The sequence below is a fragment of the Artemia sp. Qi Xiang Cuo genome, chromosome 6 (genome assembly GCF_049724085.1).
Source record: "Artemia sp. Qi Xiang Cuo chromosome 6, ASM4972408v1, whole genome shotgun sequence".
Taxonomy (NCBI): domain Eukaryota; kingdom Metazoa; phylum Arthropoda; class Branchiopoda; order Anostraca; family Artemiidae; genus Artemia; species Artemia sp. Qi Xiang Cuo.
In genome coordinates this window covers 62570584-62594444 of record NC_142799.1, presented here as the reverse complement: position 1 = coordinate 62594444, position 23861 = coordinate 62570584, and the positions used below count along the sequence as shown (strand labels likewise).

The 23861-nt window shown below is 35.4% G+C and overlaps 1 protein-coding gene across 2 annotated transcripts in view; it reads left to right on the top strand.

Annotated features, from left to right (window-relative positions):
• LOC148951487 (bumetanide-sensitive sodium-(potassium)-chloride cotransporter-like) overlaps positions 1–23861 on the top strand; it is a 199734-nt gene that overhangs the window by 159279 nt on the left and 16594 nt on the right. For both annotated transcript variants that reach the window (XM_089090907.1, XM_089090906.1), the window contains 3 exons: positions 2943–3039; positions 17185–17294; positions 19154–19268. In XM_089090907.1, coding sequence (XP_088947033.1) covers positions 2943–3039; positions 17185–17294; positions 19154–19268 — 322 coding nt within the window. The remainder of the gene's footprint in view (positions 1–2942; positions 3040–17184; positions 17295–19153; positions 19269–23861) is intronic.

Sequence of the window (23861 nt, the reverse complement as noted above, 5' to 3'; positions counted from 1 at the left end):
TCTTTATTGAGATGACGAAGAAAATTAAACAAATTTCTTAAAATAATTATTGGTGATTAATAGCACTGTGCCCAAGGGTTGTCGACGCTGAAAATCTTTTTTAAGGGGTACGTGATTTGGATAAAGTTGGGAAACACTGTCATGAAAGATGAAAAAAAAAATTGCTAGTGGAATGTGTAAATGCTTGTGTATTCATATAAGAATTTATAGAATAGTTGCTTTAATTGCTTTAATTTAGTTGCTTTAATTGCTTTAAAGTACCACGAACATCAAATTAAAACCTTCTCCCCTCCTGTCTCCTTAAAACCTTTTCCCCTCCTGTCTATTCATACCTAAAAACTGCGATTTTTTTTCTTCTTTCGAAATTGTGAAGTTTTTAGGGCGGTATTTCGATTTCGTCAGTATTGCAACGCTGAACTTTAAAAGCAAAAGAAAACTAATTAGTTATATTTGATACCACTTTTCGTCTGTAAAAGCCCCTCTAGCTGAGGGGTTAGCGTGCTTAACCCGAGACCCTTTATTCGGGAGGACAGGGGCTCGGGTCCTGGTGGTGCTGGTTATTTGGATTGAATCGGGGTAAGTGATGTGGCTCTGTATGCTTAGCCAGAGCCGACCCAACTCTAAGTGGGTACCTGGAGAAACCTGGGGAAGGTAAATAGGAAAGATATGCGAAAGCACAGGATGGCTGGATCCCAATTGTACTTCCTGACTGAAGGGCCATGAAACGGAGATCAGCAGCGCCAGTAAAATCCAGTGCCGTATTCTTTACCCTTTTTTGTGGATTTTCCTCCCACTTTTTCTTGTAATTACAAAAGCTATATAGCCACGTATGGATTAATTTTTTACTTGAAATTGAATTTGTGATTTTTTCCCAACTTTTTATGTCATATATGGCTGTATAAGTTTCCACTTCAAACAATCAAATTCTTTTTTCACCCTTCTTGGTATGTTAAGCCTACACGAGTATATAAATATCAATATTAATATAAATGTTAGCATTAATAGCATTTATGTTCTCGATAAGTATCCATATGATATTATTTATTTTATACAAGCATATATAAGCATTTACATTATATACAAGTATTTATTAAAAAAAAAACCTTTCTCGCATGCTGATAAAAAGGTCTGCGTTGCACAGGTACCGATCTCCTGATTCCCTGCCTTCGGCTGGGAATGCAATGCGTGGCTGGGGGCAAATCTCACGCTTTCAGTGTTTCCCCCCTAGATTTATCCAGGTACCCATTTAGAGTTGGGTCGCCTCTGGCTGAGCGTACAGAGTCACGCCATTGACCTCCGTTCCAAACCAAATAACCAGCGACATAGCGACCAGCGACTTAACAAGTATTTATGGAATATATAAATATAAAAAACTTATAAATAGCTCCATAGCATGCTTTCGAACATCGTTTATATATCTTGGCTTTAGCCTGAATTTTAGGAACTGACTTTCAAGCTGCTAAGTAAAGAATATTTTAAGATTTTAGTCTAAGATGCAGGAAAGCTGCATTTTTTAGAAATAGCTCTCGCTTTTTCTGTCCAACGGTAATAATTTGTTCTTTGTCTTTCTGATAAAGACAATATCAAATACTAATTATTTTGTAATTTGCCTTTATTCTCAATATGCTATATTGAAATTATAAGGCTTGAAATTTTTTTTTACTTTTTCCGTGAAAAGCAAAGAATAAATTTGACAATGAGAAATTAGCTGACTTATAATATCCAATCCAAAAGCACTAGAAATTACTAAAAACGAAGGAATGAAATCTAAAATAACTGGAACTCCATTGAATAATTAAGTCAAACTATGGGTGACTGAAAATTTCCACCGATTATTCAAAAATTCGCCTAAAATTTAAATCGAAATCCAATACTTCAGTCCTTAAGCAGAAAAGGTTACGAAAGGTTAAGGTTACGAAAACTTCACAAAGGTTCCTTCAATTAACGCGTGGTGTTTTATGCCAGTAAAAACAAACAAAAATCAATTTTAGAAACTGTGACTGATAAAAATTGTTTCAAAGAAAAATAACACTGATATTCAAACCTAAAAGGAGCTGAAATAAAGTCTCAAAGAGAGAGCGGTACTTTTGGCACAGACCAGTTGTTCTGGGTGTGGGCCAGGGTGTGTGACTTCCAGTCCAAAGAGTCGAAAGTGGCCTTTAAGACGACGAAGGCTGTTATTCCAAACATTTTAGCTGGCACGGAGAGCAATGTTATGTTGCTGAAGTTAGTGCATTGACTCCTGGATCCTTCTTGTTTCCATAGTGGCAGGATTTCAGCCCGACAATCCTGGTCTTCCTGTACCATACTGTGCAAAACAGTGTTTAATACAGGAGCCCTAGCAGTAAGGCAGGACTTGCATACTTGAGGAGTTCGATGGCTACACCGCAGACACTGGGCGCCTGGTTATTTTTCAGTGTCTTTATGGATTTGTTGATTCCGACAAAGGAAACTGTATCTCCATCATAACTGCAAAGTAGAATTGTAAAAGCGATGCGGCTCTTATCTGATTCCGATCAGAAGATGGGACAACTCTGGTGTTGAAGAGAGTGATCTTTCCATCTCTCGAGCTTGGCTGTTTCATCTGGGAAGAGGGACCAAACTTTGGTTTGTATGACCAAACACGAACTTTGGTGAAAGTCAAACTCTATTTTTGGAAAATATGATTAATGTTCTTCGATTTTGGGCCTCTGTATTACAATTTACAATAGCCTCAGAATTCTAACCAGTACTTCAGAATTCGCAAAAGATAGATAATTTGCAAACAGATGTGAAAAGTCTCATATGGCTTGTTTGCAATGTAGCTCAAATAAAAACAAATTTATGTGACTACTCTTGGTGTAAAATAAAAGTATTTTTGCCATTGTTTCCCATTTATACCGTCATAATGTGGCTCGACTAAAGGTGAAATATCAAAGATAATTTTATTAATTTTATTTCAGGGGAAAATTCCAGTCAGTCCCAAGAATCCCCAGACAAGACTATTATCAAATCACATTCCAAGAGATCGAGAAAGGACTCCAACAGATCTTTGAACGCGTAAGCAGTAATCTCCTCTTTGGTTATTTTGATGCTAATTCAATTTTGCTAATCTTATTGCTATTTTGCTTATCTAACAAATTTTAGCTAATTATCCCCTTTTGTCGTATTTCCTTTCTTTTCTCCCAAAAAAGAGTATGCAGCTTTTCAAGGCCGCACCCAGAATTTTTTTCGGAGGAGGTTTATTAAAAAAAAAATCGGGGTGGGGGGGAGGCTTACACAAAAGAACCTTAAAAACGCAAACAAAATTTGTTTATATCCATTTTTGTTACGTTTTTACGAGTCAGACAAGTATTTCGGGGGGTGGGGGTCAAACCCCCCTCTGGGTACGGCTTTGCAGCTTTTTGCGATTTGCTACTGCCTGCCTTTTTCAGTTACAGGGGCTCGATATGTATTATCCCCCATCTCTGCTGAAAATCAACCATTGCTATTGATGCCTCAGCTATTATTGATTTTATGACTAATCGACCGTTTGTTGATTATAGTCCACGTTGACTGTATTACAAAATAATCAGGTAAATCACTATAACACCTCCACTTCTATCCTCATGTCCTAAGCAATTAATATAGTCTACGTTTATGTGTTTGTATTATTATTTGCATAATTTTTTTACGCATTTTTATAATTAATATGTTATTATTGCACGATTTTAATAAATTGCACGGGTTTTTCGAATATTTTCTACTATCGAATATTTAACCCTTATTTGTTTTGTTTTTACCACAATTCGTTTCTTTTGGTGGCCTGTGTTTACCCCCAGAAAATACCCCCTGGAAAATACCTCCCAGAAAATAGAAAATACCCCCCCCCCCGCGGGTTGGGTTGCTCGCCTGAGACTCTAGACGGGCGCTCCCTCCTTTTGCTTGTTTGCTTGCGAATTCAGGTGTCTTGTTCGTCAACCCAAAAAAAATTATGTTGGTCGGGCTTACCTAGAATGTTTAGAAACCTCTAGAACCGTTTCTTTTGTGCTTATTAATAATTCTAATTACTAAAGGATAATTTTATGAATTTAAAATTGTAAAAGAAGGATTTTTTGTAGAGACTTCGATGCTATTAAAAATAAATAAATAAAAGTCTATTAAAATTTTGAGTCCGTAAGAACATGCATAACACATATAATAGAAGGCTGATTAGCTGTCTAAGCCAAGAACTACATTGGGCATAATTATAAACCACGACAGAAAGAAAGGCTATAAATGAAGTTTGCGCAAAAATAACTCAAGAGCCTAAATTATATACAAACCGTCTTACATTAATTGTTTCAATAATGAAAGTATTCCTTCGCAGCCTTTATTTTCATCACATGATCTTGCAGGATTAACTGTAAAGAGGGGCTGCAAATCCTTCATCCTCCAGTTAGTTATTCTACATTCTGGCTATTATTTTTCATGTTTATTTCACATTTTATTGTTTAATTATTAATCATAAGTATTTATCCGCTATTTAATTATCCAAGTTTCAATAATTATTTCAAATTTTAAAGTTACATTTTGGCAATTTTTTGAAGTTATAACCCCTCCCCCTAAAAAATAACAAAAAAAGTCTGTGTACGCGTCTGAGTGTTTTTTTTTTTTGATTCTTCACACTGATTCAACTTTCAGTAAAGGCCTATTCACTTCATTCCACATTTTCCTGATCTTTCTAGTTGTCGCTTATACAATCTTCTTTTATCTCGTATTTCTATCAATAAACAAATTTACAAAGAAAGTTAATAAAAAAATAAATATATAAACCAAAAAAATAAATAATAAATAAAAAAAAAAACAGCATCGAATTTTCCTTTACAATTACAGTCAATAAACTAGTATATACGAAGGCACGCTATCAATAAGAAACTAACAAAAAAAACTGTTGCTTCTAGCATTCCAGAGAGTCCTCCCCCACTGGTGGCACAGCTATATATTCACGAAATCAGGTGGCACACCCCTCTCAAAAAGCCCTTTTCCGTGGCACAGTTACATAACCACAAAATCCGGTGACACATCCTATTCCAAAAGCCCTATTTCAGTGGCTCGGTTCCAAAACCACAAAATCTGGCGGCACACCCTATTCTAAAAGCCCTATTCTTGTGGCATAGGCACATAACCACAAAATCCGCTGGCACATCCTATTCCAAAATCCCTATTCCGGTGGCTCAGTTACATGACCACAAGATCCGGTGGCACACCCTATTCCAAAAGTCCTGTTCATAACCAAAAAAAAAACATCCTTCAATTTCCGCTTGCACAGTAATTATAGATTATGCCGGGATAAATGTTCAACACGAAAGAGACAAGTTGGCCATAATTGGAGAGTACACACAAAATCCAATAAAATATATGTTACGTAAATACTTGGCGCTTAACAGGACTCATAAACTTTATGGGGATTAGTGTAAACACATCAATAAAAGAGTTGACCATAAATGGACAGAACGCAAAAAAAAAAAAAAAAAAAAACAAACAGATAAACTGGATATCCACACAGAAAATAATAACCCAGACTTGGATTCTACGCTACAAACCACACCGGGATTGCGGCTGCACATGACATATGCGAAAGTTTTCAGTAAAGAAAAGCTCTTTATCAGTAACACTCTTTAAAAACTCAGGGATTCAAATGTATAAATACTCAACCTGCGCCTGGCTAATGCAACTGTGCGTTCCAAAAATTTGTGAAAAATTTATTATTACTAGTTATGTGACATTTGCTGAAAATATATAAATTAAATTTTGAAGCTTCATTCTGATTTTAAATTGATCTTGATCTATTCATGTCTTTAGCTTAGGTCAGATATGATTAGAGAAAGATATATCTCTGCTCAGAAAAAAGCCGTCTCGAAAAAAGCCAACATTTTATTAGCATTAAAAATCTGGGAATCATTTGTTGAAAATGGACTTTGGTTGCCTTGTCGTAGAAGCTTCAAAAAAGGCTCATTCGATTGGAAATTCAAAGGGCTAGTGCCCTTTTTAATAGTCGAAAGTGATTGGAGGGCAACTAGACCCTCCCCACGCCCATATTTCCCCCAAGGACATCCAATCAAATTTTTGAGATGACCATTTTGTTTAAGATAGTTTTAAGTTCGGTTAATTAGGTATTTGAGGATGACAACCCCCTTACAGCCCTCAGGGCAAGAGTTGTAAGTTATCTCCAGGGGACACATAAGGTTTTGATAGAATATGATGTTGTAGAAACTTCAAAAAGAACTTATTTGATTTGAAATTGAAATGGCTAGTGCCTTTTTTTAAGTAAAGAACGACGTGGGCACAATGTATTATTTATTTTTCTTTTTTCCTCTTCTTTTTCTTCTCCATACCCAGGCACTTCGTATCGAAGGGGATGTCGTAGCAACTTCAAAAGGGCTCATTCGATTTGAAATTGTAGTAGCTAGTGCCCTTTTTAATAGTCGAAAGTGATTGGAGGGCAACTAGCCCCTCCCTGCGCCCATCATTCCCCCAAACACATTCAATCAAAATTTTGAAATAGCCATTTTATTCAACGTAGTTTTAAGTTCTGTAAATTAGGTCTTTGAGGATGACAACCCCCTCACAGCCCTTAGAACAAGAGTTGTAAGTTATGCCCTGGGGGCATATAAAGTTTTTATAGAACGCGTTGTCGTAGAAACTTCAAAAAGGGCTCATTTGATTAGAAATTGAAATGGCTAGTGCCTTTTTTTAAGTAAAGAACGACGTGGGCACAATGTATTATTTATTTTTCTTTTTTCTTCTTCTTTTTCTTCTCCATACCCAGGCACTTCGTATCGAAGGGGATGTCGTAGAAACTTCGAAAAGGGCTCATTCGATTAGAAATTGTAGTAACTAGTGCCCTTTTTAATAGCCGAAAGTGATTGGAGGGCAACTAACCGCCCCGCGCCCATCGTTCCCCCAAACACATTCAATCAAAATTTTGAGATAGCCATTTTATTTACCGTAGTTTTAAGTTCTGTAAATTAGGTCTTTGAGGATGACAACCCCCTCACAGCCCTCAGGACAAGGGTTGTAAGTTATGCCCAGTGAGAATATAAGGTTTTGATAGAGCACGTTGTCGTATAAACTTCAAACATGGTTCATTCGATAACAAATTGAAATGGCTAGTAACTTTTTTAATAGTCGAAAGTAATTGGAAGGCAACTAACACCCCTTCCACGCCCATCATTTCCCCAAACACATCCAATCAAATTTTGAGATAGGCATTTTGTTCCACGCAGTTAAAGTTCTGGAAATTACGTATTTAAGGATGACAAACCCCTCAGAGTCCCAATGGCAAAGGTTGTAAGTTATGCCCTTCGGGCATATAAGGTTTTAAATGATAGAGTTGTCTTAAAAACTTCAAAAGGGGCTCTTTCAATTGGGAATTGAAAGGCTAGTGCCTTTTTTAATAGTTGAAAGTAATTGGAAGGAAAATAGCCCCCCTCTCACGCCTACCATTTCCCCAAACACATCCAATTAAATTTTTGAGATAGCCATTTTGTTCAACGTAGTTAAAGTTCTGTAAATTATGTATTTAAGGATGACAAACCCCTCAGAGTCCCAATGGCATATATATATACTGGCCCCCCCCCCCACGCCCATCATTCCCCCAAACACATCCAATCAAAATTTTGAGATAGCCATTTTGTTCAGCGTAGTTCATTTCAAGATAGAAAATATATTTTTAAGGAGAACACTCCGCCACAACCCTCGGGGCAAGGTATTTAAGTTATTCCTTGGGGACATTTAAAGTTTTTATAGAAGGCGTTGTCGTAGAAACTTCAAAACAGGCTCATTCGATTGTATATTCAAAGCCAGTGCCATTATTAGTAGTCGAAAGTGATTGGAAGGCAACTAACACCCCTTTCACGCCCACCATTTCCCGAAATACATCCAATCAAAATTTTGAGATACCATTTTGTTCAGCGTAGTTGATTTTGCAGATAAAAATTATGTTTTGAGGAGGACACATCCCCACAGCCTTCAGGGCAAGGGTTGTAAGTTATGCCCTGGGGGCATAAAAGGTTTTTTTATAGAAGGTGTTGTCGTAGAAACTTCAAAAAAAGCTTATTCGATTGGAAATTCAAAGGGCTAGTGCCCTTTTTAATAGTTGAAAGTGATTGGAGCGCAACTAACCCCCCTCTCACGCCCACCTTTTCCACAAACTCATCCATTCAAAATTCGAGATAGCCATTCTATTCAACGTAGTTTAAAGTTCTGTAGATTAGGTATTTGAGGATGAAAACCACCTCACAGCCCCCAGGAAAAGGGTTGTAAGCTATGCCCTGGGGGCATATAAAGTTTTTATAGAATGCGTTGTCGTAGAAACTTCAATAAGGGCTCATTCGATTTGAAATTTAAATGGCTAGTGCCCTTTTTAATAGTCGAAAGTAATTGGAAGGCAACCAACACCCCTTTCACGCCCACCATTTCCCCAAATACATCCAATCAAAATTTTTAGATAGCCATTTTGTTCCACGCAGTTAAAGTTCAGGAAATTATACCTTTGAGCAGGACAGTCCCCCCACAGTCTTCAGGGCAAGGGTTATAAGTTATTCCCTGGGGGCATATAAGTTTTTGTTGAAATCTTTGTCTTAGAAACTTGAAAAAGGGCGCATTCGATTGGAAATCAAAACTTTTAGACAGCCGTTTTATTCAACGTAATTGAAAGTTTTGGAAATTAGGTCTTTAAGGATGACAATCCATGTTCCCCCCAACAACCCTCAGGGCAAGGGTTGTAAGTTATGCCCTGGGAGCATTTAAGGTTTTTATAGAAAGCGATGTTGTAAAAACATCAAAAAGGGCTTATTCAATTGAATATTGAATGGGCTAGTGCCCTTTCAATATACGAAAGTGATTGAAGGGCAACTAACCCCCTTCTCACGCCCACAATTTCCCCAAACACATCCAATTAAAATTTTGGGATATCCATTTTGTTCAACGTAGTCGAAAGTTATTGAAATTAGGTCTCTTGGGATGATAACCCCATCAGAGCCCTCAGTGCAAGGGTTGTAGGTTATGCCAAGGGGGCATATAAGGTTTATATAGAAAGCTGTTATAGAAATTTTAAAAGGGGCTCATTTGATTGGAAATTGAAATTGCCCTTTTTAATATTTGAAAGGGAGTGGAGAGTAATTAACCCCCCTCTCACGCCCACCATTTCCCCAAACACATTTAATCAAATTTTAGAGATAGCCATTTTGTTTAACGTAGTTGAAAGTTCCGTTAATTATCTATTTAAGGATGACAAACCCCCTGAGTCCCCAGGGTAAAGGTTGTAAGTTATGCCCTGGGGACATATAAGGTTTTTAATGATAGAGTTGTCGTAAAAACTTCAAAAGGGGCTCATTCAATTGGAAATTGAAAGGGCTAGGGCCTTTTTTAATAGTTGAAAGTGATTTGAGGGTAACTAACCCCCCTCTCACGCCCCCCATTCCCCCAAACACATCTAATCAAAATTTTCAGATTACAATAAAATTACAATAAATAACCGAGTCAAACTCAAAACGAGCAGAAATTAACATAAGTTGGGCTCAAAACCCCTATGCCTTCCCAAGGCCAGAACATAATTTGCACTTTACTGAAAAAAATGTAAATGTTTTTACTTTTATAACTTTAATAAATCACATAATATTATCATTTTGATTACTAAATATCAGTATATGTATATAAAACTGATAATGCACTTTCATTCGTATTTTTTTAGTAAAGTACAAATTATGTTCTGGCCTTGGGAAGGCATAGGGGTTTTGAGCCCCACTTATTTTAATCTCTGTTCGTTTTGAGTTTGAGTCGGTTATTTAATGTAATTTCTGTTCGTTTTGGGTTTCATTTATTCATCGATGCTGATTTGTGGTTGTCTCACGCTTGGTAGATTATTTGATTTTATTTTTGCTCATTTATTGTTTAATGGAGTTCTTTACTTTTCTTTGAAAAACTTATTTTTTGGAAAAAGTTTTTTTAATTAATAAACATTAAAAGGTGCTGCAAATATACAGTAAATACAAATATTTTATCTAGCTATCACAAGTACCGCAAATATTTACAAAAATCCCATATACTAATAAAGTGAGAAAAGAACCTATGACTGACATAAGCTGTAACTAGATTAGAAATGTCCTATTTTTAGATATACGCCATTGTTTCAAATGGGAAAAATGATAGTTAGACAACTGAAATGGGTTTTCCTCGATATTTCTCAATCTTTTGGAGTAATTTTTATTATTTATCATCCATCAAAAATTGACATAAATAAATATATACATACATATGTATTTCAATGCTGATAAAGCCACATTCAAAAACAAACGATTCTGATTCAGTTAAAGGAAAAACCTCCTATCTACGGGCCTAATAACCTTTTCAAATAAGGCTACCTCTTGCCACTGTGGATCTAGCAGATGTTGATTGAAGTATCCCCAGTTTCACCTCGTCATCCAGTTTTAAGCAAATCCCCCCTTAAATTCACTAGTTCATTATACCCGAAATTGAAATGTCCGAATCAAACCACTCATAGTTGGCAAGTCGATACGCATATATATATATATATATATATATATATATATATATATATATATATATATATATATATATATATATATATATAACTAGTCAATTTTTTTTATCAACAGCCCAACACTGGATCTGTTGTTCTTCTAACCTAGTCTTTTAATCCCTAAGAAAAGCATCCTCATTTTGTGTAAAGCCTTGATCATTATTCGACATACAGTAAAAACTGCTCTCGTTCAGCAGTTTTCGATCTGGAACGGCGACGAAGATTTCTCATTCAGTTTTAGTAATTCTTCATGCGTGTCTCTGGTTAGCTTCTGTTCTGGAGAATGGAATTTCCTTAGCCAAGAATTTTACCATCTTTTTTTTTTTTCAATGAAAATAAGTTGGAGTCCCCTCGCAAAGGGCGTATCTAGGACTTTTGTTCCCGGGGTGGCGTATTTTTTTGGCGCAGGAGGTTTACGAAAAAAACGCTATAAAAATTCATCAACATTTGCTTATGTTCATTTTTATTACGTTTTTACGAGTCGGACGAAAATTCTAATTTCCCTACGCCTGCATAGGGCCTTGATAACGGGCCTTGTTTTCTGTAGGCCATACGTTCATATGAAGTATTAAACTTACAAAAGACTTAATTTGTTTAGTCGGTTCCGTCCCTCATATCTCTGAAAAATAATGAAGAATTGGTAGTGAATCAGATAACTTGGTGCTTGGATTGTCATTAGTAGAAATAGATGCTACTAGAGTTATGCTTGTTGTTTGAACATGCAGTTTAGGTTGGTTTTGTAAAATACTTTCCACTAGGTTTAATTCTTAATCAGCTCCTTCTTTGGAAATGACAAAGATTAGAAAACAAATAAAAATGTTCACGATATATGGACTTATGTCACGCCTTAAAACGTGACAAGTGCTCATAAGGGGTTAGTAGCTCTGTTAAGGTTAGTAGCTCTATTCAATAAGGGATCATTTTCAGTAGTTGTGTCTCGTGGACTTTCTAATCGTATGAATTTCTTCGGCAAACGTTTCAGTCAATTTTTTTCGGAAGTATTTTTTCCCTGTTGGGTATTTGTAAAATAGACGTTTTTTTTTCTTTGTACTCTAAAAAAGCAGCAACCAAGAAGCCCTAAAACAAGCGGGTACATATTTTTTAGTGGAAAAAATTAAGAAAAAACAAAAATGGAAAAACAATGATCCAACAGTCTGTTCAAGACGAGAAATTTAATGAAATACGGTTAAATGTTTATAACATACCCAACTAATTAACACAGGAAATATAGGAAGGTAGAACAAGATGGTTATTTAATAGGCTAATTCTGATGTCTTTGTTATTGAGGGAAATATTTACAGTTATTTTTTTGTTTTCTTTCTTTTTAAGGGGGAGGGGAAAGTATAAAGTTTTTTCTGGTACTTGATGTTGCATTCCCGCTTTCATCCCCTTCGCTCCTCACCGGACAACTTCTTGGACGCATTGGTGGATACAAGACTTTGGGAGGAGGTGGACGCCTTTGGCTAGAATTTTGATTAGCTTATTTCTTTTGCCTTTTTTCTTCTCTTTTTCTTTTGCTCGGCAAATTTACAGGCTAGAACCTTGATTATATAATTTTTTTCTGCCCGACGGACTTGTAACTTCGACAATTTTTTAACACTAATATATGTAAGTAAGACTGACCAAATTAAATTGGTCAGTCTTTACGAAAAAGAAAGTTTTTTTTTAAGAAAAGTAAAGGCCATATTAAACTTAAGGTCAGTAGAAATGGAAGCATACAATAACTCAAACTCAAAACGACCAGAAATTATTATTAAAGAATAAAAAAGGAAAAGAGAATAATTGCTATGGCTGTAACGCTGCATATAAATTTATATGAATGTATATATATAGTGGGCTGTAATAATGCAGAAGGTATATATTAAATTGGTTTAAGAATGGAAAGAAAGACAAAGAATGAATTTACAACGATAATCAAGTTAAAAATGAGTTCTATTTGAACAATGCCATAAAGCGATGATATTTGATTATGATATTTGGCGCTTCGCATTGATATTTTAGTTTTAAAAGTTTTATCAATTTTTTCTCAAAGGGAAATTACGTGGTGGGCATGAATGTAGACTTGCAGCTAAATTAAATATAGTCACTTCCACGTTTCACATATGTCTATTGATATTGGTTTGATTTTTATTGTCTGTAGTAACGAAGAGCTCATTAAGGAGACAATCGAAGAAAATTTTTAAAAATATTTTCCCCTTTGGTAAAAAAGGGAAAGTCGAATATTTAAAGTACTAAAACAAAGATAATTATTTGCTAGTTCGTTTTCCTTAATATGTACGTCTCTCGATTTCCCGATTCTTACATTTTAATTCGTAATATGCACGTGTGCGCGAAAAAAAATCTTATAAATTGTTCAAGGGGGAAGTCCTCGCAGCCAGTTTCCCAATTCAGGTCTTTGCACTCAAGCCAAATTCGATTGGTTAGTCCCGGTTTCCAACAAGAATTTCTACAATGTTTGAGGAAAATGGAGTCACAGTCTTACAGAAACGAAACGACTCATAGCGAAGGAGCTGTAAGGCTGGATAAATTCAGGCTTGACTGCTTGTAGGCCTTTTCTCCCATAAAACAATAAATTTCGTCGAAAACTTCACTATCATCTTGAATAGACTTTTAAGCACACATCGACACTTGTGCCAAATTAGCAGCCTCTTAACAGAAAAGCCCGTGATATATGTAAAGGTGTAATTTTCTAGGCTGTTAGATATTTCACGAAAGTCTTTACTCTTCTCCTCACACAGAAGCTTATTGCTTTGGTGAGCCGTGGTAAGCCCAGTCAGCTTCACCTGCGGTATGTCACTTTTTTTGTGAAAGGAAGTTGACCAAAATATTTCCCTGGTTAGGAATTGGCTCGCAGTTGCCTGTATTTTTGCGGCTACTAACCAACAACTTGCATGTTGCCTGTCGATATAGAACTGCAAACCTGTTGGATGTAGGTTTGTTGCAATACCCTCCACCTTGTCTTATTTGGCCATAGAAATTTTCCAAGTTTTCTTGGTTGAGCCGTCGTGGAAATACAAATTTTACGCCTCTACCAAGAAGATCATCAGTTATAGAGAGGACTGAGTTGATAGTGAGGCTTTCTGAGTTGATAGATAGTACAGGCTTTCTTGTACTTCTGTTTAAAAATTTAAGCTTTGTTAAAAAGTCAACTGAGTTTCTTAAAAAGTGGTACGATTGTGATTTCTCCGTAATACCTCGTCGATGAGATTTTGGATCTAGAATAGAACTTCCATTTACACTTTCAAACAGTTTGTCAAAAAGGTGAAAATCTGTGCAGCGTCTTCTGCCTTTGAAGGAATTGCATGTTTCTTGGCATAAAATCTAAGCGCAGAGCTAACGGAGTGGCTGAAAACGTGGGCTGCTAGTTTCACTTTCATTTTGTCAAAATTGGAAGGAAACACATGACGCGTGCTTAGGCGCGGGGCAGCCCTGCCTTTTATATCGGGAATCGATTTTAAAAAGATTGATAACGTCGACACAAGACGCTTGGCCATCTTCAAACAAAATTTCATTTTTCAGTAGATTGTTTCTGACACTTTTCAATAAGTGGGGCGGGTCATAAATATAATACACTTTTTCTCCACTGAAGCCAAAAAATATTTTTTTCTCGCTGACACCAAGATTCTTTACAAGTCCTCTGAAGTCCCCCCCTGATCAGAGATCAAAGCCTTGACTTGTAATCCAATATTTTTACACCTCTGCACGCATTCTTTAACCATAGTCAGCAGCTGGTTACCTTTCGGCCCTTTCTCAGTAAGAAAGTAACCAACCGGCTGCTTCCATTTATCTGTAATACCTCGGAGCATGAAAAAGTTGCAAATTTTACCAGCTTTCCATCACTATCAATTCCGGTAACTACATCCTTAAACCGATCTTAAGTTAATCCAAGTTTCAGTGATTTGTCATCCACAGCTAATGTGCAAAATCTATCAGCTTGTTTCTCTAGTTTAGCTTCTAGCAATTGAAATACGTCGTCATCAATGCCATCTCGCGCTTCGAGCATTCTTAAGTATCTACGAATAGTCGGAAGCGACGGCAACTGAAAAATACCAGCTTTCTTGATAGTCACATAAGAAGAGGGTGACGTGAAGTAGAGCGACAAAGCCATTTTTTCTCATCTTCTGTGTATGGTAGACGTTTTTTTCCTCTCCAAATTTCAGACTGGATCATCCTTAGTGTAAGATCACTAAGAAGGGTGTTTGCTACATCAAGAATCCTTTCTTTTTTGCTAGTTCCAGAAAGCTGTTTCAGTTTTGCTTTCATTACACAATTTCTAGCACGGCATCTCGATATCATTTTTTCTTGGTTTTTGATGATCTGTCTAAACCTCTTTTTACGTTGTGTATACCTGACTTGACTTTGTATCATTTTCTTTTTCGAGCTTGGAAGCTGCTCCGTGCACTCCATTTCTACCCTCTCCCTCATCCCTAATTTTCCATCTGTTGAGTTCTGAGGCAGCTCGTCAGATAACCTTTTAACTTTTTTAGGTAAGGGGGAGTTTATTCGTCATGTGGTCTTTTCTTTTTTGGCGTTGTCAAGACGGATTTTTCACGGGTATCTTCATTTTCATATTGTGGGGATTCTACGTTTTCTAGGAGTTGCATCAAACTGGTTATATGAGGCAAGAGCGTTTCTCTTTCCATTACGAAAAAGCCCCCTTCTTCCCGGTCTAGCAAGGCCATCACTGATTTCGTGAGCTCTACCCCGTCCTGAAGAATGGCGTGCCCGGTTCGGTCCTTCGGGGAGACTTCTGGATTCAAACTACGAGTTACGACGAAGGAAAAGCTAGAAAGCATCAGCAAATAATTATTTTGCTTAGAAGAATCAGTTATCTCTGAAGAATGGGACACATTTTCTTCTTCGTTAATGATTTTTAAGGCAGGGACGAAAGTGAAATTAACTTCATTCAGCTTGTGACTTTTCGGATCTACAACCATAGCATCACTTAAGGTTACTCTGACACCGTCTTTTATTGTCTTAGACTCCTTCCTCACAACACAGTCACTTGCAGAAAACAGCCTCTGGCCTTCGATAGTCTCTGGATTAGTGGGTAAGAGCAGATATGGTATAGCATTGAATTTAACTTTCCGATGTCTGCCGTGAAGACCCTCTTCCTCACAAACAAGGTCTGATCGGCCAAAATGGCGATTCCATACATTGGCATACTTCCTTATATAAGTAGTAAAATCGGGTTTTCTCACAATATCCTCCCGGCCACATACTGTTAGCCATTCTGTTGCCCTGGAAAATCAAACGTAAAATTTAGCGGCTGAAATCTTTGAAATATATAGCTAAAACTGTATTATTTCTTATAGTTCCTATTTAGAAAAAAGTTTTAGAAATATTTTAGAAATTGTGCCTTAAAAGGTCTAAGATTATACAGACTCAGCAGTAAGAAATGCACTGTATTTATTTTCTGGTAAACAAATTGGAAGAATATTCTATAATAGGAGCTTTTCTAGCGTAAAGCTCCGTAAAATTTTGGATCTGCCACTAAAATGTGTGATGTCCTTCAATTTTCTGAAATTGAAATTGAACTCCCTAAGAATTTTACGAAAAACACTTCTTAACAGACGTTTGGTATTTTCTTGGATAGGGCTATTGTGGCAACTTTTACCACAGCAACCAATAATAAAAACCCAAGTCCTCAAATTGGCTTCAATCAGGTACCTATGTTACTATCTTAAGACACTAAGGATCAAGATTTTCAAGCAGAGAGGTTTATTCTCCAAGCTTCAGGAAAGGTTTATCTATTTCACGCAAAAACATTGATTGAAAACGAAACTAGCTCTTATTTTGGCTCTCCGCCAAAACCGGTAATTAGCCTTTTCAAATTTCACAGGAACTAAAATCTGAGAAAATAAATATCACGACGTGAAAAAAAAATGATAAACCATCCAGTGGCGGATCCAGGGGGGGGCGCCCTCCTAACGTAGTCTAAAGTAGTGTAATTTACCTAACTACCGCAAGTTTGCATTAATTAAACTTACTCCTAACGTAAGTTTATCGGATCAACCTATTTTGTGCCCCCTTCCCCCCTAAAAAAATCCTGGATCCGCCCCTGAAACCATCACATCTATTCCACCAGTAATTAGAAGAAACAAAAATTCATTATTTTCACAAATTTCATCAACCCCCCGCCCCCATTTTTAGAAATCCTATAGGCCAATCAGTTAAGTCCACAGTATATAAATAATAGATTAAGTCATAATTTTTATATAAATTAAGTCATACCTGTGAGATGGGACAGTTGCAAACGACTTGGCCGGCTCACCAAGTTTTTTTCTGCTTTCGGAATTACGAATAATACAATTTTGAATCATTTCTCATTGATTGACGCATACACAGCAACCCACTAATGCATGAATAAGTGGGAGGAGCTTTTTATTCGCACCGAGAATGAAGTACCAGAAATCATCTGCGATAAACTTACTGCCTAATTATATATACAGTGGTAAAAACTCACAAAATCAAACGACAGTCTAGTCTAGGTCCCCCTTCTATATTATTATATTTTTCTTAGAATTCATTAATGTTATTTTTTTGCTGTATTTTATTTCTGTATTATGAGAATATTTCTTTGTGTTTGAAATTGCCTGATACTTAATGTTTTTCTTCTATAATTAATCTTTTGATTTTAGATCCGCTTTTGGTGAGAACATTCCAAGACCTGTCTTAGATAGTTTGACTCAGTTTAGGAAGAAACAGCAGAAAGGTTATATCGACGTTTGGTGGCTTTATGATGATGGAGGTGAGTAATCACTGGTTTCTCACCTGTTTCCATAAAAACAGTGATTCTCAAAATTCCTGAAATATTCCTCAATTATCAGATAATTTGAAGTCTGGGTGAAAAGGGTGCATCAGCCATATCTCAGGAACAACTGATGAAATTAAGTTTAAACTTTCAGGACATTTTGAACAGTACTTGAGCCTTCAGGAAATGCTGAGAGGGATGTTAAACTAAATCAAAAGACATTCTATGCATCCGGGCTATCAAAATAATATATATCTACAGTATCTTAGGAGTGGCTAAGGGTCAGAATATTCAATCAAAAGATACTATGTGCATTCGGCTCTTAGAAGGGCATACCTGAAATATCCCAGGAAAGACTAATGAGTAGAGTAGAGTAGAATATTTTTATTTATAACACGTACATAAATAAATGTCACAAAACAGCGCACATGCCTGGTGGCATACTTTAGCGCTGAAAATATTGCCAACGAAAATACACAGCCATTTTTTAACTAAATTTTACAACAACGAAAAAGAAAGTCCTAACGAACAAAATGCTTAACAAGTCATAAGATATTTCTTCACCAGTCTTAGAAAATGTCGCTTGTTGCTGCATTCTCGAACTGATACAGGAATTGAGTTCCAGATTTTTGGGCCAATGTGACGGATGCTGAATCCCGCTCTCGATGTCGGGTGAATTTCGCACGAAAAGTCTGAACGATGCGTAGTAGGATAATTATGAAATTGAGAATTAGTTGAGAAAATGCCGGAGAAATTGACAGGTAAATTACTATATTGATAATTATGACAAATACTAGAGATAGAAATTAAATGAAGTTGGTCCAAAGAGAAAATTCCAGAAGTCCCATATAGGCGTCTAACTGAAGTTCTGCAATCAACATTAAAAAGAATCCTCATTGCTTTATTCTGAGGTATTTGGAGAGATTTGAAAACAGACGGAAAGGTAGACAAAGGTAAATGGCATTTAGTTTAAACTCTCAGAGAATGTGGAGGGGAGTGTTGAAATAAATCAAAAGCCACTTATTAGAACTATTAAATTAGAATCGGATATTTTAATTCTTACGCCAGAGACATGAAAAACAGGACACATATTCATTTTATTAATCAAAAACAAAACTCTGATAATCAAAATGAATATAATTAGTTTTAAAAAATTCCGAAAAGAAGTTTTTTAAGGAAAAGTAATGAGCCGTGTTAACACAAGACACACAGAAATAAATTCCTACAAAAATTTAAACTCAAAATGACCAGAAATTACTAATAAAGAATAAATGAAACCCAAAACAAACAGTATTTAGAATATACTATAATAGAAAACACAGAGATAAGAGAAATCATATAAATGAATAAATAAATTTTAAAACGAGTAAAAATTAAATTAAATGTTAAAGTCAAATAAAATAGGAACAAAAATACTACAATAAGGAGTTTGGCTACTGACTTTTTTCCTCTTTCCTAACCGTAAAAGTATAAAGCTTGTTGTGTCATTTGCGGTAAACTGAAAACAAAATATATTACGAATATTTCCTTTAATATTTAGAATATTGAAAAATAAAAATTGAAATTACAGTAAAATAAAATTTGGAATTACCGAGTTTCCAGAAATTAATACCATTATATATTAAATATTAGTTTACTTTCATTAGTTCTTTCCAGTCATCTTGATTGCTATAGTGATTTTATATTTTTTTTGTCGTCGATGTTTCGAAAAAAAAACCCATACTGTTCAAGATACATGTAGTTTTCAATAAAACGCAAATGATGCAACAAGATTTAGACTTTTACGGTTAGGGAATGGGAAAAATAGCATGTAAATGAAAAGAATATGTTTTATTTACTTATTTGTTTATTTATAGGCCTTAGTTTATTGTTGCCATATATATTGACCACTCGACAATCATGGAGTGGATCAAAGCTGCGGGTATTTTGCATTGCCAATAAAAGTGACCAAATTGATATGGATCAACAGAGGTTAGTTGTATTTCTATCTAGTTCAATATATCTATTTCTATCTAGTTCTGTCTATCTATTTCCATATAGCTTTATTTCTATCTAGTTCTATCTATCTATTTCTTTCTGGTTCTACCTATCTATTTATATTTAGTTCTATCTATCTATATCTCTCTAGGTGTATTTCTATCTAGTTTTATTTCTATCTAGGTCTATCTATCTATTTATATCTAGTTTTATTTCTATCTAGTTCAATCTATCTATTTCTATCTAGTTCTGTCTATCTATTTCCATATAGCTTTATTTCTATCTAGTTCTATCTATCTATTTCTTTCTGGTTCTACCTATCTATTTATATTTAGTTCTATCTATCTATATCTCTCTAGGTGTATTTCTATCTAGTTTTATTTCTATCTAGGTCTATCTATCTATTTATATCTAGTTTTATTTCTATCTAGTTCTATCTATCTATTTATATCTAGTTTTAACTCTATCTATTATATCCTGGCTGTTAAGCATCAATATATTTTAGGTTTTCGAGAAGATTTAAATTCGAAAAAAGAAAAGGAAATATTATATAGAAAACAGGAAAATTATACAAATATACATATTTTTTAATCGGAACATGTTAGTGGCTCGGGTCCAAAGGCCCTACACCCCCTCCCGCTGGATACATGCTGGATGTAGTTTTTCCTTAATAGTGAAATGAAATTATTTTATAATAGTTAAAAAATAAGAATTTCATTGTTCAGTAGGTTTCTAGTTTTTTAAAGAATACAGGACATTTGCTTTGTTATTCCTATGTATAACTATGTATTGTATAACCGTATACAAAGTAAGCTACTTTTTCTGATTAAGAATTACTCGGTGCTGAGATTAAGAGAAAACCAAGATAAAATTTCCGAAAATTTCACTAATTTTATAGTAGAAATAAAAATAATTTTCCCTCGGGAATATTAAATTTTGGCAAGTGATCCTTTTAACGTTAAAGTAACTACAGAAATACTGTATCTTTGATGTAAATATCCTTACAAGGGGGGTATGTGCTTACGATTACTGGTCCTAACAAAATATAAAAAAGGTGTTTGATGTAAATTTTATAGTAGAAACAAAAATAATTTCCCCTCGTGAAGATTAAATTTTGGCAAGTGATCCTTTTAACGTTAAAGTAACTACAGAAATACTGTATCTTTGATATAAAGCATTTTAACCCCACGTTAATACAAGAAAAAATCTCCCTATTCTCCCCCTCCAAAATTAATATTCTCCCCTCCAAAATTAATATTCCCCCCCCCCCTCCAAATTTAATTTTTAGGAGTTTCTAGAAATTATGAGTTGTGTTCGGTTGGATTTATGTTTGAAAACAAAATGAACTAATTTTGTACAAATCAATGGTGTGAGGATACAGGGAGCTAGTCATGAGGGCACGGCAAAAAAAAAATATAATAATAAATGATGGAAATATGATCCATCCTTACCTATGATTTTTCGTGGATATCAACTAACCATAACCATAACTAACCTAACCATAACTACTCCCTAAAGTTACTGTCACTGTGTATTTTATAGTTCTTTTCTTTAACTATTCTAGTATTTTTTTTTATTTTAATTAGTTCGACTTAATTGTGAAATTAGACTTCAGGATATGAAGCATAGTAATGGGCTAGATTAGTTGGGCCTATTCTTTTTTTTGCATTCCACTGTTTATTTGGAAATGCGAGCAGAAGGTTGAGCACCACTAGATTTATCAAATCGAACTTTTAGAAGTTGAACTTCAATTATTTAGGTTGTTCATAATAGGCTTAAGTGCTTAAAAAATAGGCTTATTATAGGCTATTAATAATAGGCTCTTAATAGGCTGGTGATGGAAATACCAGCAGAAGGTTGAGCACCACTAGATTTATCAAACCGAATTTTTACAAGTTGAACTTCAATTATTTAGGTTGTTCACAATAGGCTTAAGTGCTTAAAAAATAGGCTTATTATAGGCTATTAATAATAGGCTCTTAAAAGGCTGGTGATGGAAATACGAGCAGAAGGTTGAGCACCACTAGATTTATCAAATCGAACTTTTACAAGTTGAACTTCAATTATTTAGGCACCGCCACGTGGCACTATAACCTTTGAAACTGATGGGCTGTGTAAACAGCCTTGCCATATTTTTAAACCAATGGTTGTCTCTGAATTTTCACTCATAGCATAATGGTTCTGTTCTGGCTAAAAATTTTGCTCCGCTTCCACAAATGCCAGAAATTGGCACTTTGCCGTGGCGCGATCATTTTTTTTTTGCTTCAAAATTTAGGCCTACTTGAACCGTAAATATGCCTTTAAATGATCCCTTCCTTGATATATGAACGACCGCCGCTTCGATACAACTATCCCTGGGAAAAAAATAACGCATCAATGACCATCGTTCTTGAAAGAGTACAAAATCTCATGTTCTTAAAACTTACGTTATAGAGCTTATATCCTCCGATGTATGGTTCTCTGGCCTGATTTTCATCCTGATCGCCTTCTTTTTTTTGAAGTGTTTTACCCCCATACTTAAAACTATGCAATTTTTTCAAATCTGCTATATATTCTTATCAAATATTCTTCATCAAATTCCCATCTTACAGAGCTTTCGTTTCCCGTTTCCTATTTGTCTATAAACCTCAGCTTTTTTGATAAGAGGGGGGGGGGGTAAATAGAAATAAATAACTCTTGCTCAGAGACTGTACTTTATTGGTATTAAATAAAAAAAAACAGTTTTTTCAACTGAAAGTAAGGAGCAACATTAAAACTTAAAACGAACAGAAATTATTACGTATATGATGGGGGTTGCTGTTCTTCAACACCTCACTCTTTACGCTAAAATTTTTTAGTACTTTGAAAAAAAACTTCTCGTGCTTCATGATAATGATTCAGGAATCGTGCTTAAAGAGTTGGGATAGAATTCAAACTTTAGCGTAAAGAGCAAGATGTTGAGGAGGAGCAGCCCCCCTCATATACGTAAACATTTCTGTTTGTTTTAAATTTTAATGTTGCTCCTTACTTTCAGTTGAAAAAACTTGTTTTTTTAATTTTTGATCTCTTTTTAAATAATGACAGGAAATCAGTCTACACCTCCACGCAAAAATCCCCCCCCCCGGATTTATTCTGTAGACAATTCAATCCTGGTGAAAATTTACCCCAGAGAATTATCCTAAACATCTCCACGCGTAAAATTGAGTCGGCAAGGAGAAGACAAATTTCCTATAGGAATCCTGGCAAATTCCCCCTGTGTAAAATTCCCCCTGAAAATTCACTCCCTGGAAATTTCCCTCCCCAAGGAAAATTATCCCCGTGGAAAATCCCACCAACAGAAAATTCGCCTTCCTCACCAGAAAAATGTATGCATACTTCCCAACAACAAATACTATATGTAAACAATGGACAAATTTTGTAACTTAAAGACCTTTTATCAGGGGCTGTGGGAGGTCATGTTATCTCCAAAGGCATAGTTATTCGGCCTTCCATGCTGAACAAAATGGCTATCTCTAAATTTCGATCGGACGATTTAGAAAAAAAGGGGTATGGGAGGGGTCTTGGTTGCCCTCCATTTTTTGGTCACTTAAAAAGGGCACTAGAACTTTTAGTTTATGTCGAATGAGTTCTTTATCATATTATAGGACCACTGGATCGATACGATCACCCCTGTGAAAAACAAATAAATAAACACGCATCCGTGATCTTTCTTCTGGCAAAAAATACAAAATTCTACATCTTTTTAGATAGGCACTTGAAACCTCTACATTAGGGTTCTCTAATACGCTGAATCTGATGATGTGATTTTCATAACGATTTAATGACTTTTAGGGGGTATTTTCTCCTTTTTTTCGAAAATAAGGCAAATGTTCTCAGGCTCTTAACCTTTAATGGACAAGACTAAACTTAATGAAACATATATATTTGAAATCAGCATAAAAATTCGATTCTTTTGATAATTTTATTGGTATCAAAATTCCGTTTTTTTAGTTTCGGTTATTATTGAGCCGGATCGCTCCTTACTTATAGTTCGTTACTACGAACTGTTTGAAAAGGGTATGCAAGGCCGTATCCTGGGGGGGTTACCCGGTTTGAACCCCCCCCCCCCCGAAATTTTTGACCGAGTCGAAAATTATTAAAACCTAGGTAAAAATCAGTAAAATTAGTCGAAAACTGAGTCAAAAATTAGTACCCCCCCCCCCCCCGAAAAAAAAATCCTGGATCCGCCCTTGGGTATGTGAAAGAAAAACCTTCGGAGGGTTGCGTATGACCGAAATAAGGTTGAGAACAACTGTTGTAAATGAAAAACAGTGTCGATTAATAAGCTAAAGCTGTTTTTTATTTATTCTATATTGTTTGGTTTGCTATTATTATTTGTATTTTTCTCTTTAGGTTCCTATGCTTTTATTTCTTTTCCTCGTGTGTTTTAATTTATTTATTCGCATTTTATTGTTTTTCTTTTGCTGTCTGAGACAAGTCTATTTTAATAATTAAGAAATTGAAAACTACTAAAAGTAGCGTAATCATTTTCCTCGGCCAAATAATATGCTCAATGCGTGACATAACGTGATCAACGATGATGTAAATAAGCAGGTGATAGTATTTGAC